This window comes from Elgaria multicarinata, chromosome 1 (genome assembly GCF_023053635.1).
Source record: "Elgaria multicarinata webbii isolate HBS135686 ecotype San Diego chromosome 1, rElgMul1.1.pri, whole genome shotgun sequence".
Classification (NCBI taxonomy): Eukaryota; Metazoa; Chordata; class Lepidosauria; order Squamata; family Anguidae; genus Elgaria; species Elgaria multicarinata.
In genome coordinates, this window is record NC_086171.1 from 89,367,821 (window position 1) to 89,386,817 (window position 18,997).

At 43.1% G+C, this 18,997-nt stretch overlaps 1 protein-coding gene across 3 annotated transcripts in view; it reads right to left on the minus strand.

Annotated features, from left to right (window-relative positions):
* Positions 1 to 18,997, minus strand: part of ANKRD17 (ankyrin repeat domain 17) — a 123,888-nt gene that overhangs the window by 50,163 nt on the left and 54,728 nt on the right. For all 3 annotated transcript variants that reach the window (XM_063131721.1, XM_063131739.1, XM_063131730.1), the window contains exons 2-7: positions 17,409 to 17,562; positions 15,795 to 15,951; positions 6,629 to 6,776; positions 5,194 to 5,341; positions 2,036 to 2,269; positions 753 to 847 (exon numbers count right to left, since the gene is read on the minus strand). In XM_063131721.1, the coding sequence (XP_062987791.1) occupies positions 753 to 847; positions 2,036 to 2,269; positions 5,194 to 5,341; positions 6,629 to 6,776; positions 15,795 to 15,951; positions 17,409 to 17,562 (936 nt within the window). The remainder of the gene's footprint in view (positions 1 to 752; positions 848 to 2,035; positions 2,270 to 5,193; positions 5,342 to 6,628; positions 6,777 to 15,794; positions 15,952 to 17,408; positions 17,563 to 18,997) is intronic.

Below are 18,997 nucleotides of genomic sequence, written 5' to 3' on the forward strand. Positions count from 1 at the left end.
AGATGACATAGCACAAGTAATTAGGGTTATCCTATTCATGTAATTGGCATGAGCAGGGGAAACAACCAAGGTTGCATTGTTTTCCCCACTCACTGTCTGAACGAGCCCACTGACTGGGTCTGCATAATCACGGGTGGGGAAAGAAGACATGGTGGCATATCCCTCCCATTTGCATTCTGGATGGCTTGTTACCATGGCAACAACCCAACCGCTGTGTTGCCAAGAGCAATTATGTAAATTCTCCTGGCACGTGACCAGCATGTGTACGAACTAGGCCACTGTGGACAACTCATGAAATACAAAGTTAGACACCCCCCCTCTGTGGTTACAGTTGTATTTCAGATTCACAGTTCTTTCTAAAATGGTATCCTTCAGTACCATGCATTCTGGGTTGCCATCAGATTTACATATATTGTATAATCTTTGGGGTATTATTCCTTGTCTAACAAGAGTACAAATTACTTAGAAGCAGAAGCTAGGCACCATAGTTCTAACTAGACAATAATAGCTAGAACTCCTCAAGTGTCTCTGGAACAGAAATACAACATGGACAAAATAAGACTGTAAGCTATCGAACAAACACAGAAGTTGACTGTGCATTTGGCAGCCTGTATGGGATCGCCACTTTCCCTCCTATCAGTCTTAAAGGCTTGACACCAAAGTCAAAATGCAATTCTCTTTTATGGCAGCCCTGTGGCAAACCAGAAAAGCAGAATAATCACAGTGCACCACACAGTGCGAATGCCGCTTACCATGCATGCCTCCATTAATGCCGTATGCATCTCATCTGTTTTATGCTCTTGGTCTGCACCTGCTTCCAGCAAAAACCTCACCATTTCTAAATGGCCTAAAAACAAAACAAAAAAGAAAACACACACTGAACATAACAATTCCATCAAAGTGTAAGCACGTAGTCCCTGAAATTTATTGACAGGCATAACTTTACTGAACAAAATGCAACAAAATTTCCCCAACAGAGTGTGTACTGGGGCAGGGAGGACTGTTTTAACACCAGAAATTAAACAATTTGCTATTCTGAATAATAATAACAACAACAACAACAACAACAACAATGCAGTCTGTGTTCTAGTAAAGGAAAATAAATGGCCTGCATACAAGCTAGGAAGAGACACACAAACTGACTTCCAATTCTGAAGCATGAAAACTAGAAGTAAAACAAAAAGGTGAAAATACTTCAGAAAAAGTAACTTAGGAACATAAAAATTCTTTATATTTCAATGTTATTTCCTCTTTAAAAAAACATGAAGCTGGACAATGAAACTTTTTAAAAAATGAATTTGCATAGCTATTAATCCTTAGCTGCTTTCTTTTTACATTGTGGTATAGTTCAATGGTTAGAATTGAAAATCTGAGTGTGTAGTTGTAATATAGGCAGTTTGCATTAGAACTCCTCTATTACTTCAATTTTATTCCAGTACTGAAAAAAATCTACATCTTATTCCTTATGGAATAAGGATTAAATTTGTAATTTTGCATTGCTGCTGTTTTTATCTGGTTGAGGTTTTATATTGTATTTTATATTATGGTTTTATACTGTTGTTTTATACTTTGAATGTTTTTAATTTTTGTGAACCGCCCAGAGAGTTCCGGCTATTGGGCGGTAGAGAAATGTAATAAATAAATAAATAAATAAATAAAAAATCATGGAAAGAAACAGAAGTATATCATGAACACTAAATACAATCCCCATCCCAGTAAATATACTTGCACTCAATACTGCAATAGCATATTTCATGACTGAAAATACGTAATTTAAATAATAATTTTTCTGGGAATAACAGTAATAAAATCCTGCTGAAGATCAAGATCATGTTGAGCTATATTCCAATGACACTTAATATGATTTAGATTAGGAATTAAAATAATAGAATCTCATTTTATTAGTTTGAACAAAGGTACAAAAGCAAATGAGAATCAAAAGTTTAAATTCAATCCCAATAATGTCTTTAAATTAAAAGATCGAGTCTTTCCAATGTCTGTGGAAGCACACCATTAGCTTATTTCAATACTATACCTTTATAGCAAGCCAGTGTAAGTGCACTCTCCTTAAATTCATTGGAATGCGTATTGATTCCGGCTCCATTTTCTAAGAGCACTCTGGCAACTTCCACATGTCCAGCACTCCCTGCCTCCATAAGAGGAGTGTGGCCATTTTCATTATGGTCCTCAATACTAGCACCCGACTCCAAGAGGGCCTTCACAACATCTACATAACCTCCAGCACAAGCATAGGTGAGTGCAGTGTTGCCTAGTTTCAAAAAAGAAAAGAATAGTGAGATTAGTTTGAAGAGACCCCCTCTCCTCAGTCCAAATCCATAATAGCACTGACCACTTGTACCTCTGCTACATCAAACTTTCAGGTATATAAGTAGCATGATGCTGTGGTTTAATAAGCTGAGCTATGAACTAGGAAAATCTAAATTTAAAACCTCTCTTCGAGGAACTCACTAGCTGGCCTGAGGAAAGTTGCCACCTCTGAATCAGGAATAATAATAATACTGGCTTCCTTTACCAGACCACTGTAAGGATTACAAGAGAGAGAATGCATGTGTACGCACCCTCCCAAAAAATGCTCCAGAAGGTGGGGAGACTCTCTGGAACAGTGTGGGATGTGGTGCCAGGAATGCAGAACAAAGGACAACTGGTGAATATCATCTCCCATTTATGGAAGCCAGTATTGTCATGGGCTGGGCCCATGGTCCCTTTAAGAAAACATCTTTGCATTATCCCGGGGAGAAAGAGATGGGTTTCTCTGTGTCCAGAAGGGAGTAGCAAGCTAAATGCCAAGGCTGCGCTTTTGCAAGAAGCGTCTGGCATCTGATAGCACCTCCCTGGGCTGGTACTGGGGGAGAGTAACAAGTTGCAGCTGTGCAATGTCTGGGAGCATTTCCCCCTCACTTCGGGTGAGGTGTAGGTTGCTAGGGGGTTTCAATTGGTCAGGGTGGGTCTGGTGACAAGAGGGTCTCAGAAAGAGATAAAAGCTTGGGCACCCAAGGGTCCGGTCTCTTTCCTGTGGGTGTTGGAGTCCGGTGTGTGCGTGTGTGAGCAAGGAGCCTCCAGTCTGGCTGGATGGCGGAAGCTCCATGTGGCTGCTGAGGGAAGGAGTCTAGTTCGAGTGGCATGCAGCTGAGTCGAAGTGAGCAACAGAGGTTGAGTCGCAGTGTTAAGTGTTTGTTTTGTTTTAGAATAGGTTTGGGTACAAGTGGGCAAGGGACCTTGCCGGAGTTACGGCTGGTAGGTGGTTAGTGGGGAGTGAATACGAATCCAATTGGTCTGAGTGTGCAAAAAGGGGGAGGGGGACGTATTAGTCCCTGCTATCTGAAGTGTGTCATTCCTTTGTCCGTGTTTCCCCCCCCAAACCTCTTACGTGTTTATCTTAATGTGTGGACCCTTATGGAAGTGTGTTTGTGTGAAGAATAAAAGTGTTTGGTCCCTATCTCCTGTGAGGTGTCGTTCCTTGAGAACCTAGACTCCTGAAGGGTTAAAAGCGGCAGTGAAGGGGCGTGTGTCTGGTCTGGCTGAGCCAGACCCCCTTCCCTGGCCAGGGAATCGCTGAGTCAAGCCTGGCGGTTCCATCACAAGCATCATTTGACAAAAGGAGGTGGATGGTCCCAACACTGCAGGAGTTGTCAGTATGTATGCGACCTCCAAAGAGATGCAATTAACTTTCCCCAATGATGGTGTTATGGCAGAGTCAGAGGAGACCACAACTGATGTATTTATAAGAGCAATGGAATGTATGGAACAGAGTGTTGAGGACCGAGACAAAGTTGACTTGTCCGAATCTGCTGCAGTAGCCACACATTTGGTGGGAACTGTGGCTGAGACGAGGTAGTGATGGCCATAATAGTGAAGTGAAGGTGATCTGCTTCAACATCGATATTCAAAGGTAGAGTAGTAGGAATGATGGTATTTTTATCATATTAAAAAAAATCAGAGATTGGTATCCTGAAGTAACATCAGTTCCTAAATGATCAAGAATTCCAGATTGGAACAAAACAACTATATGCAACTAGTTGAGACACAGCAGGATTGGCTCTCTCATGACCTTCAAGGAGGTGGTGCTGATTTGGCCCTGATGGAGAGGGAAACAAACAGACAGTGGCATACACCCAAAGATTCTGAAGGGGTTAGCTATCATATAAGAGCGTTCACAGCCAACTATGAGGAGGAACTAGAGTATACTTTCCAGATAGCTGGAGGTAATTAAATAGAATATCTATCATATAAAGAGAAAAGGAAGACTATGAGTGAAATAAATAGCTTCTATATTTGGGAAAGTATTAAATTGTGCCAGCTCAATCAAGTTTCCTTATTTGAAAAAATAACATAGATCTGAAGCTGATATATTCAGATTTGATCAAGAACTTTAATCCAGTCCCACAAGACATCCACCCAAGAAAGGTTGAGAAATGTAGACTAGAAGGAACCATAACAAGATATTTCATAACATATAACATGTTCACCAACTGGCTGAAATATCAAAGGGTAAAAAGTGGACATTCTACCTCAGTTCTCATTTGACAGCAATAAGACAACAAGGAAACCAGGAATTGGCAAAAAGTGGATGTATTTGTTTTAAATTTAGAAAAAACCCCACGAGTGAAGTGTTGTACATTTTCAATTAAGGGATGTAGCCTGATGGTCAGTATTTACTCATTTCATTTACCTTCTGGGAAAGAGTGTGTATCCTTATGTAATCATGCAAAATGTTTGGAAATGTGACAACTTTTACTGAGAAAACACAAAGAACTGAAACCTAACAGTTGCAAGCTAGGACTGAGCAGCATTTATGCACATTGTTCACAATCCAAATTCACCTTTTTGTGCATTTACTGCCAAGGTTCAAAATATTCCGTCTTCTTGACCCAGATCAGGAAAAGCCTTGTATTAAATTCTCTTACCCTTTCCCTGGGCACAGTTCTTTTCGTGACACCTCCTTGCGCCAATGTAGCAACATCTCTGTTGTTTCCATAATACTGCCCCACCAACCCAAGCCAAACTTTTTCAGCTTAGAGATAGTATGAAAGTTTTACATAAATTGTCTCAACTGGTATAATATTAAACCTGCAAACTGTTGAATTCCTTTTTATTAAAAATGTGTGATTTGCGATGCAGGATTCCTGGGCTGCTCCACATTCCTATTACATTGAACTGTAACACATTTATTACCTGTTGAAGACTGTGCATTGACATCAGCACCATGAGCTAGCAGCAGCTTGACGATTTTAACATGTCCCCCATTAGCAGCAGCCATTAAAGGTGTTATATCTCCTTTGATCCCTCTGTCTTCGACATTTGCATGCATTGCCAGCAAGACCTGTTGACAGAGAGAACAAAAAAATGGATAATTAAGGTGAAAAGTGACCAAATCTGTTATGTAATTATGCATATGTAATCCCTGTGCGCTTGCCATGCCTTGAAAACAAACCACTTTAAGCACCTTCTGTTCATAAATGTAGTAACGTTAGCAGATGGTTTATCATGTTTGCATTTCAGTTACGTAGTGTTTAGGCAACATTACATAACACCAACTATGTCCCTGGGACAGAAGGATCAATCATCTGCTGCAAGTTTTATTCCCACATTGTCATAGTGTTGGATTGATCATCTTTGAGGTAATTCTATGAACAAGAATTTGGAATGGGTCCCATTTAAAATGATTTAGCTAGAAACAGAATCAAGCTAGTAAGTGTAAAGAAACAGGCAGATGCCATGGTGGATTTCACAAGGTCAGAAGAACATATGCACCTTGAAACACAGAAAAGAAGCACAACATTCACATGCTTTTCTGTCCAGTAATTTGAATTGTAGGCTATCCAAAGAAGAGTTAACACGGAGTACTGTGGGAGAGGGAGAGTTTTCTAAGAATCTTCCCAGTTTCTTGCCCAAGCGATCCTTCTCAAGAATTCCACCAACCCTTGTAAGCACTGATGCTCTGAAGCTGGCCTTGAGCCTCACTGCTGAAGCATCTAACTCCCTTCAGAGAAAGGCTTCATCAATCCTATCATGTTGGTTCATCTTATTCTTTGCTCAAAATGCAAGGAATGGAAAAAGTACTGGTGGGATGGAAAGTGAAACTATTGGGCAGGGGGTTTCGGGTTCCTCATCGGAAGAATTGAGCTGAAGAATCTCCATAGCTCCAGAATATCTTAGGAAAGCAGCTCAGAGAAAACAAAGTCTACTTTGTGTTGACTTATCCAAAGTTTCTTCAAAGAGTTCACCATCCTCATGATGGTCAGGAAGGCCTCTGATCTTGATCGTCTGGGTGATCTGGAGCTCAGTGATTTGGAACAGAAATCTGACTGGCAATAAAAGTCTTGAGCTTCTTTCTCCCTGCAGGTGTAAGCTCAGCAGTTGAAGCTGCTGGAGAGGATACCCTCTCTCTCTTTCCTTTGGTGTCAGGGAGATGGGGTGAATGACTCCCAATACGTGATGTCCTTTCTCTCCTCCAAGGAATCTCAGGTGGGTTTATATAACTGATTCCACGACAAAATTTTGGAGAGAAAGTCAAGCTAAGTCAAAAAATGGATTGTGAATCTGGGGCTATTAAACATGGGTTGTGAATCTGGAAAAAGACCAGTACTCTGAACATGAAGAGACAAACCTGAGCAAGTTCATAGTATCCAGCTGAACAGGCTAAACAAAGAAGACTTTCCCCTTCCTCAGTGTGTTCATTCACACTTCGCCCTTCGATGAGCAACTTTCGCACCGCATTTACATCTCCTTCTGAACAAGCTTCTGCCAAACTGCGGCTGCAAAGGGAAGGAGGAAATCGATGTTTTGAATTATACAAGATTTCTAACAAATATAGACTTAAACTTGTCACATGGATATAGCGAAATATAATAGACAAACTTTTTAAAAAGTGATTACTGTAATGTTTTGTGGCCTTTGAAAAGGGCCTTACTCTAGTGATAAAATCAAGGTTGTAAGAATGACCATCGTAGCCTCTGCCTACAGTTCAACCAGAGTTCTAGGAAGCAGTCATTGGGCCCAAAGAACTGGATGCCAGGGCCTACTGGAAACAATATTGGGCTACAAAATGCATTAGCTGACTATGGGTGCAAGTGAACAATTATGAAACTGCACTATCAAGTGGGAAATCCAACTTCTTTTCCCACTCCCTACTAAAATCAATTGATTTATCCTCCTGCCTCTGAAATTTCCTGTTCAAAGTGTTTATTCACTTAATGTCAAGAGCCACACAAGCATATTAACAGAGTAAGTCGGTTGTGCTATACCTGAAGTGGAGGAGAGGGACAGCATCTATTAAGAAGATTTGAACCAATGTCTGATATCTCATATAGCAAGCTTAGACACTAAACTGTTATATCAGACAGGGGTCACCTGCAATGTCCTCACTCCTTTAGCTTCTGTTCAGTGCTCATATTTTAGTACCGATGGATCCAGACCTTTCTTTATTATAAAATACTCATCTCAATAGTGTTTATCCATGATGTATTTGAATTATGTTAGAAATATTGATATTGTTTTGTTAGGAATTGCAAGGAGAGATTACCACTGACCAGGAGGAGAGTTTGGGCTGCAATTTGTCGACCTGACTTTGGCAATGCTAATCAATGCATCACAGTTGGCAGAACGGAGGACACAACTGAGTTCCCATCGTTATGTACATTCACTGGGCATGATCCAGAGGAAAGAGGAGGAAGGGAAGGACTACGTGAAGTGTTAGCAGCCATAATATTTCAAGGATGCTGCACACTGACTGGTGTTTTCCCTGTGCAGCTATTACAGGCCAAAACGCAATGTTGGAGAATTGTATACTTCTAGTGAACTCTGTGGGCACTGCCTGTTGCTAGTTTCATTCTTTCAACATGGTTAGTGTTGAGTTTCTGCTGCATGAAGACAGAATATATCACTAGCTTATGACTGATTTCACCGTCTCCTTTTATAGGTAATGTACATTCAAAGATTTTGCAAAATGCCCTATTGTTTAAGCCAGCAGTCCCCAACCTTTTTGGCACCAGGGACCGGTTTCGTGGAAGACAATTTTTCCACGGACCGTGTGTGTGTGTGTTGAGGGGATGGTTTTGGGAAGATTCAAGCACATTACATTTATTGTGCACTTTATTTCTATTATTATTACATTGTAATATATAATGAAATAATTATACAACTCACCATAATGCAGAATCAGTGGGAGCCCTGAGCTTGTTTTCCTGCAACTAGACGGTCCCATCTGGGGGTGATGGGAGACAGTGACACCCGAAGTGTGTTGCTTATGTCCAGTCTACTCCGTAATCTCGTTTTCGTTGGTGTCAATGCAGAAATTGCATTGTTATCAATGAGAACGCGGCCCGGTTCCTAACAGGCCACGGACCAGTATCAGTCCATGGCCTGGGCGTTGGGGATCCCTGGTTTAAACCAGAAAGTGTTTGGGCACCCTCCTTTCTTTAAGGGTTAACTGAAGGAACTGTTTCTATAGACAATCTGAACTTTTAAAATTTTTGGTTCAAATAAATTTTACAAAGTCATTAAAGAGACAAAAAATACATATGTACACTGTACATGAAAAAGACAGGTTGCTTACCTGTAACCGTAGTTCTCCGAGTGGTCATCTGTGCATTCACACATATGGGCTCTGCGCCTGCACGGAGCTAGCAATTGGAACTTCTAAAGCTGAGAACGCTCAATTTGGGCGGGAACCCCTCCCCCACCGTCGTATGCGCATGTACTGCTGGTTCCTGCCCATCTCCTCAGTTGCTGAGACCATCTTGCTGGTCCCAGTTTCTAGGAGATAGTGTCTCTATCGATGCCGAACTATATCGACACCGAAGAGGGGACGGTGAGGGGGTTGTGTGAATGCACAGATGACCACTCGGAGAACTACGGTTACAGGTAAGCAACCTGTCTTTCTCCTTCATAGTCTCTGTGCATCACACATATGGGAGATTAACAAGCTGACTTGGGTCGGTGTCAGCTGTAGTTACTGGAAGATGGCAGAAAGGACGGCTCTGCCGAAGTTGGCATCACTCCTGGCTCTGGTATCGAGTCTGTAGTGGGTGACAAATGTAGCCGGTTTTGACCATGTAGCCGCCCGGCAGATTTCTGGGATAGAAATTCCCCTGGAAAAAGCAGTAGACGCAGACATTCCTCTGGTCGAATGTGCCTTTATTGTTTGCGATAAGTCGAGATTCTGAAGTTGATACGCTAGTTTGATAGTGTGTACTACCGAGGCAGCAAGTCTTTGGGTTGATACAGGCTGTCCTTTTTTAGGGCCTCCGTAGCAGATGAAAAGTTGTTGAGTCTTTCGATACGGAGCTGTGCGCTCCTTGTAAAAGGCTAGGGCCCTACGGACGTCAAACGTGTGTAGTGTCTTCTCCAAAGCCGTAGTTGGTGATGGGAAGAAAGTAGGCAGGATGATATCCTGATTGACATGGAATTCGGACACCACCTTTGGGCGGAAGGTAGGGTCTGTGCGGAGGACTACCTTGTCGTTATGGAATATGAGGAGGGCGTAACGATGCGAAGGGCTGTGAGTTCACTAGCTCTTCGCGCTGTTGTGATGGCTACCAAGAAGGCTACTTTCCATGTAAGGAGTCTTAGGTCGGCGGAAGCTAGAGGCTCGAAGGGTTTGTCGAGTAGAGCTTTGATCACTACGGATAAACTCCACTGTGGGGTATAGTCTCTTATAGGTGGAGCTAGGTTGTTTACTCCCCTTAAGAATTGACATACGAGTGGATGTGAGAACACTGAAAAGCCATCAACTGTGGTCTTATTTGCTGAAATTGCAGCCAGGTAGACTTTAAGCGAAGTCAATCGAAGTCCCTTTTGGAACAGATGATTAAGGAATGCTAGAACTCCTACAATTGAGTTATCATATGGGTCTAATTGACTGTCAGTGGCAAAATGGAGGAAACTTTTCCATTTGACTGCATAGGATCGTCTTGTGGATGGTTTCCTGGCCGCTTCCAAGACTAGTGTAATGTCTGCTGGTAGAGATGTCTGTATTGTCAAATCCTCCATGCCATGAGTCTTAGCGACTGTAGGTTGGGGTGGCGAGTTTTTCCTCCGTGTCGGGTTAGAAGTGGTATGGAGGTTGGCAGGTGTATGAAGTGACTGTTCGGTAGATTGAGGAGAGGGGCGAACCAAGCCTGTCTGAGCCACCATGGAGTTATTAGTATCCCTTCGGCTCGATCCCTCTTTATTTTGTGGAGGGTCCGTGGTATTAGTGGTAGTGGAGGAAACGCATAGAACGGAATGTGAGTCCAAGTTATTTGGAAGGCGTCCCCTTTGGAATGCTTGCCTATGCCGCCTCTGGAACAGTATAGGTGTAGAACTGTATTGTGAGGTGTGGCAAACAGGTCTATGGATGGCGTTCCCCACATTTGGAAGATCTGTGTTGGGACGGATGGTTCCATTTCCCACTCGTGTGAGACTGCTATTTTCCTGCTGAGAGCATCGGCTAGGATGTTGTCTTGTTCTGGAATGCGGATTGCTGATATGTGGATTTGGCGTGGAATGCACCAGTCTAGGATTTGTATCATTTTCCTGACTAGAGCAGAGGAATGGGTACCCCCTTCCTTGTTCAGGTGCCATAGGACTGCGGTATTGTCGGTGAGGAGCTGTACATGGTTGTCTAAAAGTATATCTTCGAAGGCAATTAGGGCCTTTTGTACGGCTATCATCTCCAGAAGGTTGATATGATTTTTGCTTTCGCTCTTGTTCCATATCCCTTGTGTTTGGAGATGTGCACAGTGGGCTCCCCAACCGAGCATCAATGCGTCCGTCGTGAGGGTGCGTGTAGGTGGTAACTGTGTGAAGGGCATTCCGGAGATGAGGTTGTCCCTGTGTTGCCACCAGGAAAGAGAGGCTCTCACTATTGATCGGATTTTTAGGCAAAATCTCTTGGCGTTTCTTATAACTGGGAATGACTGGATGAACCAATTTTGTACGGTTCTCATCCGGAGTCTGGCCCACCGAACTACAGACACTGTTGCTGCCATGTGTCCGAGTAGGCGTTGAACTTGGAATGCCGTGGTGGGTTTGTCTTTGGATAGCTGCTGTGCTAGTGTAATTAGCGCGTCTGCCCTGTTGGGGGGGGGGAGATACGCTCTGGCAGTGGTGGAGTCAAGGATTGCTCCTATGAATTGTATTCTCTGGGTCGGGATGAGTTGAGATTTCTTCAAGTTGACGTAGAGACCCAAGGCTTTCACTGTTTGTATTACTTCTTTCAGTGCGTCGAAGAGAATGGGGCAAGTGGGAGCTGCTATAAGCCAATCGTCGAGATAGGGGTAGATTTCTATACCCCTCTTCCTGAGATGGGCACAGATGACTGCGACACTGTTGGAGTCCTGAATTAGGACTGGTTTTTTGTGATTTCCATATCTTTGTACAAGCCTGCAAAACCTGGAAGAAACTGAAGACTCAGCATCAGTCAATCAGCTTAAAGGTCAAGTTTGCAGGTGGACTTTATTGAATTATTGGGATGATGCAAAAGTCTAATTGTCTTGCCATTGCCAATTAGTGGTTTCATCATTTGTTCAGGGAAGTGTATATAAAGAGAGTTTTGGAGCTTTGTAACCAGATTAAAATATTCCCTCTCTGCTGATGTGAGCCCTGCTGTAACGTGTATGACCAAGTGTGTGAGTATGTTGGAGTAAATTTGTATTGCCATAAACTGTGTTATTTTCTATCAGTAAAATACTTTATTTTTGTACCAAACAAAATAGACTCTGTCTTGAAGTTAATTTGGTCTTTGCTGACTTTCATAGTTAAGAACCGCTGCTACTCTGCTAGTTCACTGGTATAGTGAACAAAAGGGTTTATAAATTATATAACCCTCAAGAGACACATTTCGTGAATACTCGTGGGGCTGTCGCCAGACCGAAGGGCAGGACGTGGAATTGGAACATCTTTGATCCGACTAAGAATCGGAGAAAGTGACGGTGAGTTGGGTGAATCGTTATGTGAAAGTATGCGTCCTTAGGTCGATGGACGCAAACCACATGTGCTGATGCAGGAGAGGTAGAATGGTGGGTAGAGTGATCATGCGGAATTTTTTGACCTTTATGTAGCGGTTGAGGTGTCTTAAATCTAGGATGGGACAGAGACCTCCGTCTGCCTTCGGTACCGTGAAATACCTCGAGAGGAAGCTGTTTTGGGGGCTGGGATTTACTCTTGTGATTGCCCACTTTTTAAAGAGAGTGGTTATTTCTTCTGCTAGAGTTTGAGAAGGAGTTGTTCTTCTTGTGGTACCGAGGGGAGGAAGTGTTTGGAATTCTATGAGATAATCGACTCGGACGATATTGATCACCCATTTGTCTGAAGTTATATGTTCCCAATTGTGAAGAAATGGTTTGAGTCGATGGTCGAAGTCGAATAATGAGTCAGATAGGTTGGTGGGGAACTCGTAGTCAAAGCCGACGTTTGGAGGCAGCATCTGGTTTGCCGCGAGGCTGTGTGTATCTGGAAAAAGATGTTTGCTTTTTCTGTCGTTGTAGCTGTTGGGAGCGCTGGTATCTGTTGGAATATTGTCTGTTTTGAGGAAAGGATCTATTCCAACATTTGTTCTTGAAAGACGTGGGTTGGTATTGATTAACAGCCATCTTTTTTGCTGTTGCTCTTGCCTTCTGTATCGAATCCATGGTGTCGTCAGTGCTTGTATTGAATAGGCCCTCGCCATCGAACGGGAGGTCTTCGATACGGGCTCTGGCTTCTGGTGTTATGGAAGCTGATCGGAGCCAGGCGTGGCGGCGGAGGGCTATTGCTGCTACCATAGCTTTGGCGTCGCAGTCGACTTGGTGTCAAGTTGTGCTAATTTGTAATTTTGAAAGGCGGGTAGCTTCGTCCTGGAAAACGTGGGCGAGCTCTCTTTTTTCTTCAGGAAGATAATCGCAAAGAGAACCAATTTTTTCCCAAAGAAAAAGTTGATAGCGAGCCATCGTGGCTTGGTAGTTGGTGACTTTGAATCCTAATGCTGCCGAAGAATAAATTCTGCGGCCCATCATATCTAGGCATCTTCCCTCTTTGTCTGCTGGGGAGACGTGTGTTCTATGGGATTTTCCCTGAGAGGATTCTACTATAATAGAGTTTGGTTTAGGGTGAGTAAACAGGAAACCTACGTCTTTGTCTTGGATGCGATAGAGAGATTCCAATTTTCTTGACGTGGGCGCCATGGTGGCGGGTGTTTCCCATGACACTTTAGCTGTTTGCAGGAGTGTGGGAAGGAAAGGGATGGATACCGGGGCAGTAGCCTCAGTATAGATTGCATCAAAGACGGGGTCCTCAATCCTTTCGATAGGTTGGTGAGTTTGGATTCCCAATGATTGAGCCATTCGTAAAATTTGGTCTGTAAAATGGAAGGTATCCTGAGAGGGTGAGGATCCTTCTGGAGTTTCTACCACATCAGTAGGTGAAGGAATGGACGGTTAGATAGACGATATCGCTGTTGCATCGGATATGTAGTCTTCCGCTGAGTCTGAGGATGACGAGACGCGGTCGACGTTGTCTCTGGTATGAGTGGGTGGCGGGGGCGGAAGTGGGCGATCGTCAAAGGATGGCGCTACTGATGCTATAGCTGGCTGGTTTTGTTGATATCGAAGTGAGGATGTCTTTGTCAGCGAAATTCCCCGCAGTGGTATCGGTGGTGGTTGGTCTGGTGCCTTCGACAGTGTGGCTGAAGGACATCTATGAGGTGTTGAGGACCGTGATCGAGTTTCGTTGTTGTGAACGGTGTTGTGATATGATCGTCGTAATTCCTGTTGTTGGTTGGATGGTATCGACCAAGCTGTGGGTCGATTCCAGCTTCTATCCCTTATGGGAGATCTGGATGTCGAGTTAAATGATCGGTGTCGGGATCTGTTCGATGTTGTAGAGAGGCCTGGCTGTACTGTAAATGTCTAGGTGATGCCTGCTGTGGGAGGTCTATCACAATGATCGGCCTTGGGGACAACAAATCTTGAATCTCTCCTTTAGAGAGAGAAGCTGTATTGGGTCGTCTGTGTCTCGATGTCGAGGGTATGGCGTCGAGTCTAGAGACAGAGCTCTGGTCACGAGTTGGGGTGGATTGTCTCCCATGCAATGAAGCAGTGTCCCGTCGGGAACTGTTTGTGCTTCGATGGTCGAGTGCCGACATGGAAGGTGTTGGTGTCGACGGGTTGATTATTTGTCGAGGCGGAGAAAATGGCGTCGACGGACGTGGTATCGAAGGAGACGGTGGAGGAATACTAGGCGTTGGGGATGTATGAGCGACCCCCGATTTTTTCGCCTTCTTTGCCTCATGTTTGAGTAGATCAAGTTTCCTCTTTTTTGCACGTACCTTCTCTGGGAAGGGGTGTTTCTCCTTCGGCTTTTTTGGAGGTTTGTGTTGGCTAGTCAAGTCCGGCCCACTGGTTTCTACTGATTGAGTGGGAATGGTGGTAGGTTTTTCAGTAGTCATAGTCGCTGGTTTGTCGACTGCTAGTAAGGCGTTTTCCCACAAAATTGCCTTGAGTCGGTCGGAGCGGTTTTTACGAGTTTGTTTAGAAAAACTCATGCAATGAGCACAGGACTCAGTTATATGAGCCTCTCCCAAGCATAGAAGACAGAGGGAATGACCATCTGCGGGGGGAAGTTTGCTACGGCACTTAACGCACTTCCTGAAAGGGGCCTTTAGTGCCATGCGGTTATAAGAGAAGACAGAATGAGTTTAATAAAAACTTTATTTTTTATTTTTTTAGGAAAGAAGAAGGATGAATGAAGAGGAAGAAGAAGAAGAACTACGAACGTTCGGTATACTAGTAAAGGTAAGGTTATTGGAGCGAAGTCCCGAGCGTGCTGTTAGCAAGGCGGTTGAAGAAAAACTGAGGAGATGGGCGGGAACCAGCAGTACATGCACATACGACGGTGGGGGAGGGGTTCCCACCCAAATTGAGCATTCTCAGCTTTAGAAGTTCCGATTGCTAGCTCTGCGCAGGCGCAGAGCCCATATGTGTGATGCACAGAGACCACGAAGGAGAACAAAGGTCAATTGGGTCTTTTAGTTAATGTCATATACATTAAGAATGATCTGTTTAATCAGAAAAATGTCAGCACACAGGAAGACAAAAAAGGAAACTCTTAGATGAACTTTTTAGGAAAGTATTTACTACCAACCAAGCCAATAATATTGGCCAGAGTTTTTCTCAAATTAAGTTTGAAGTAGCAGCAACAGATTCTGAATTTGCTACACGAAACATAAAAACTGCAATCTTTCCCTTAATATACCAACACTTTTAGGCCTGTGTGCAGGGGCTCATAAGTCTGGTTACCAGTAGCAACCACCCCATGCCTGGGGTAACATCTCTTCTGCCCCAGATGCCCTGCAACAACCCCCCTCCCTTGCATTCTCTACAAATTGCAGAAAACTTGGGAGGTGGGGGGAGAGGACTTTCACTGTGCTTTGTATGAAAGACTAACCCTGTCCCTGCTCCCCAGTCCTGTGGCTCGTGCAGAGAACTGGGGGAAGAGGCAGAATTGGTCGCTCACCTCCTGCTGGGTTTTGCAGAAGCCACAAGAGTCATTTGTCATAGGATTTGATGGTGACCCCAAATAATGCCTGGCTACTAAGCCGTGCCAAGATTTTTTGGAACCCTTCCTCTGGGGATTCTTTTCTCATTCTGGAGATCTGTAGTACAAAATGGGATAAATAAAAAAATGCCATCTTTGAAATCTGAATAATAGGAATACAGTTTAATAGACAACTGTTTTAAAATTGGGGGGAAAAACCTATAAGGAACAGCTAGCTGTCAAGACTGACAGAACTGGCTTCTATAAAACAAAATACTCACTTGTCCATCTGCCCTGCATTTGCTGTGCTTTCTGCTCTCATTCGGGTAAGTGCAGCAGCGGCTTCATCCAATGCACAGCTGACTGAAGAAGTCAGTCTGCGAAGCACCTCAGGATCTGCAAAGGCTTTTCCATCAGCTGTGGATAATTTACCTATTCCTTTTATTTCAGATCACAAGGTTGGTGGATAACCAGTTTTATATGGAGAAAGAGACAAACAAAGACAACTGAAGCCCATAAAATACTAGCCAAATACTACTAATTTTATCATATTGAGGAAGCTGAACAAAATTAAGCATTGCATATGTGATCAGGAAGTTTCTTGAATATAGTGTTTGGAGGAGATTGCAAAGCAATATTCCTCATGACTTGAGCTGGTCTTTATTCTCTTATTTCAGGTTACTTCAAACAACTACCAGGACTGAATGAGAATCACTACTTCACACAAACATGCATTAAACTAATGAGAAACCCCCCCAGACTACATTAATACATTTTAAAGAACTTACACAACACTTTTAAATTCAAAATATATCTCCAAATCAGCTATTCAATAAACATATAATTTAAATCCACAAAGGAACAGGGAGAAGACACCTGCATCAGCAATAAAATTAATAAAAGCTCTTGCATTAAATGATATAAAACAATCTGTGCAAAAAGTTATCTGCAGACAAAACCAAGTTCACTATTTTCTCAATAATCCAAAACTTCAAATGACTTGGGCAAATACAGAACTCTTAACTGGTACCTAAATCTTGACCAAGATAGCAGTAGGCCAGGAGTAAGGAGCCTCCTTCAGCCCAAGGGCTACATTCAATTTGGGAGAAGCTCTCGGGGCAACATTCCAGTGGTAGGTGGGGGCTGAAGGCAAAAGGGGCAGGGCCAAAAAACCCAAATACCAGCCTATTATTATTCATTACATTTCTATATTGCTCCATAGTTGAAGATCTCTGGGCAGTTTATGAAGATTAAGATGCAGGGGAAAAACTGCACAAAAGATGGGAAACCATCAAATGATCTGTGGTCAGGGGAAAGGGTTATGGCCTTCTGGGGGAGGAGAAACCTGGCACCCCAAGAACGTCAGATTTGGGCCCCAGGCCTGAGGTTCCCTACCCCTGCACTAGGCAGACCTTTGTGGAGATATTGCATAAATGAGGCACTGTCAAGACCACCTATCACCTTTGATGGCAAAGGGCATTGGATAGGGGCATCTGAAGAGGATCAGAGTACCTGGGCAGGTTGTATGAGAGCGGGCAGTCCTTCACATATCTAGATGACAAGCCATAAACGGCTGCACAAGTTTAAACCAGCACTCCAAATGGGGAGGCAGTGGAGCAGTTTCAACAAGCTGTGTTCCTGGTAGTTGGTACCAACCAGCAACCTGGCTGCTGCATTACGTGCCACTTAAAGTTCCTAACTAGTTCTAGTCTTCAAAGACAACTCTAGGAACAATGCACTGTAGGAGTTCAGTTTCGAAATTACTAGGATGTGGATAGCCATGATCAGCTAAATACTGTCTAAAATGTTTAAAAGTTCAGTAATTCACATTAAATTATCTTGGGGACATATACGCACAACTCTGCAAAAATAGAGCAACAGCTCTGGGTATTTACCTGCAGCTTCCAGTAAAGCTTCCAACCTAGCTTGGGTTTCTGGGTCTACTGTTCTGAGATCAGCACCATCAGCAGTACTTGACAAGAGCAATTTTGAAGCCGTCTCCAGCATAGGATTTTCCAGGTCATCTTGATCCAAAATGAACGACTCCACCTAGAAGGGGAGAATGAGTTTAAACGAACACTCCAGTTTTACTTTTGTCATACACATCATACACATTCCAGTACCCGAGGCAGTAAGCCTGTGTGCACCAGTTGGGCTATCTTTTCCCAAGGCCAGTTTGCTTTTTTGCTCACTGGTGAAGCAAGGTGTAGAACTCAACAATAACCTGGTCTTCAGATCTCTCCTTGGAATAGGTAGCTATACATTCCTTTGAATCCCCCTGTCCCCCAATACACACACAGTGCTCCTGTCCATTTTTCTAAGCGTTTGGTCTATACTGCTGTGAGGGAACTGGCTGTCATTTCCGGTTATGACCTTAATGAAGGCCGTGCTCTTTGTGCATGCCTGAAGTCCGAGGCAGACATTCCTACCGAACAGGTTTGAACCGGTTGTGCTATGCTGCCAAGATGCGCACGCAATTCCTTTGTGTAAAAGTGTGGGCGTTTCCTCTGCATGAGGGGCGTGTATAAAAAGCCCCTCCTCCCAGTCCCCAGGGCAGCTGCCCGTGGACTCATCCCGGGCTGCTGTTTCGCTAGCGAATAAAGCTATCTGTTTGGACAAGAACTTTGGTGTGGACTCCAGTTTCTCCGTGTGGGCTCCAGTTTTTCCGTAACATTCCTGGCGCCCGAACACTGCTATAAAGTTGAAAGCTTCAAACACTTAATTTAATTAGTTTGGGCTGGTGTAAGTTTTTAAGTACAATTTTGAAACCTTTCAAAGTGTTCTGGGCCTACAACATTGGTTTCAGCCTAGTCACACTGTTTTTCTAATTAGAAACAGTTAAATTGTAGTGTATTTTGCATAGTGTACACATGTGTTTTCTTTCCAATCATTGCTGTCTAGACAGGCTCTTGATGTGTTTTTGGAGGCAGGCAAAACCTTCTTTGTTCTGGCAGGCCTTTGGCAAATAATCTGGACATCTGTCTATACCTTGGACTTTTAAATTGTTATATATTTTTAAAGTTTTAAATGTTTTAATATTGAAATGTATATAATTATGTTTTTAACTTTTGTATATTTCTATTTATAGGCTTTAGCTTTATAAGTTTTCATTTTGTAAGGCCGCCTTGAAGCCCAGCATTGGGCAAAAGGCAGGATACAAATAATAATAATAATAACAACAACAACAACAACAACAACAATAATAATATAATAATAATAACAGTATGGTTTCACATTTCACTTCTGTATCTGATGTTCTTTTGCATTTACTTTTCTTAACAAACCATTCATATCTTAAAACTTCTTGTGTGGCATGTTTTCATTGGTTTAACAAATTAAAAGGGGTATTCACTGTTTTCCTGCTTATGTTATAAAATCTATTTCCAACAGGCCTAGTACCTTCAAGGGTAACAGAGTTGGGGGGAAATCCTCAATCTCTTTGCGATCAGAGGCACTGAGTAAGGGATCCCTGGAGATAATTTAG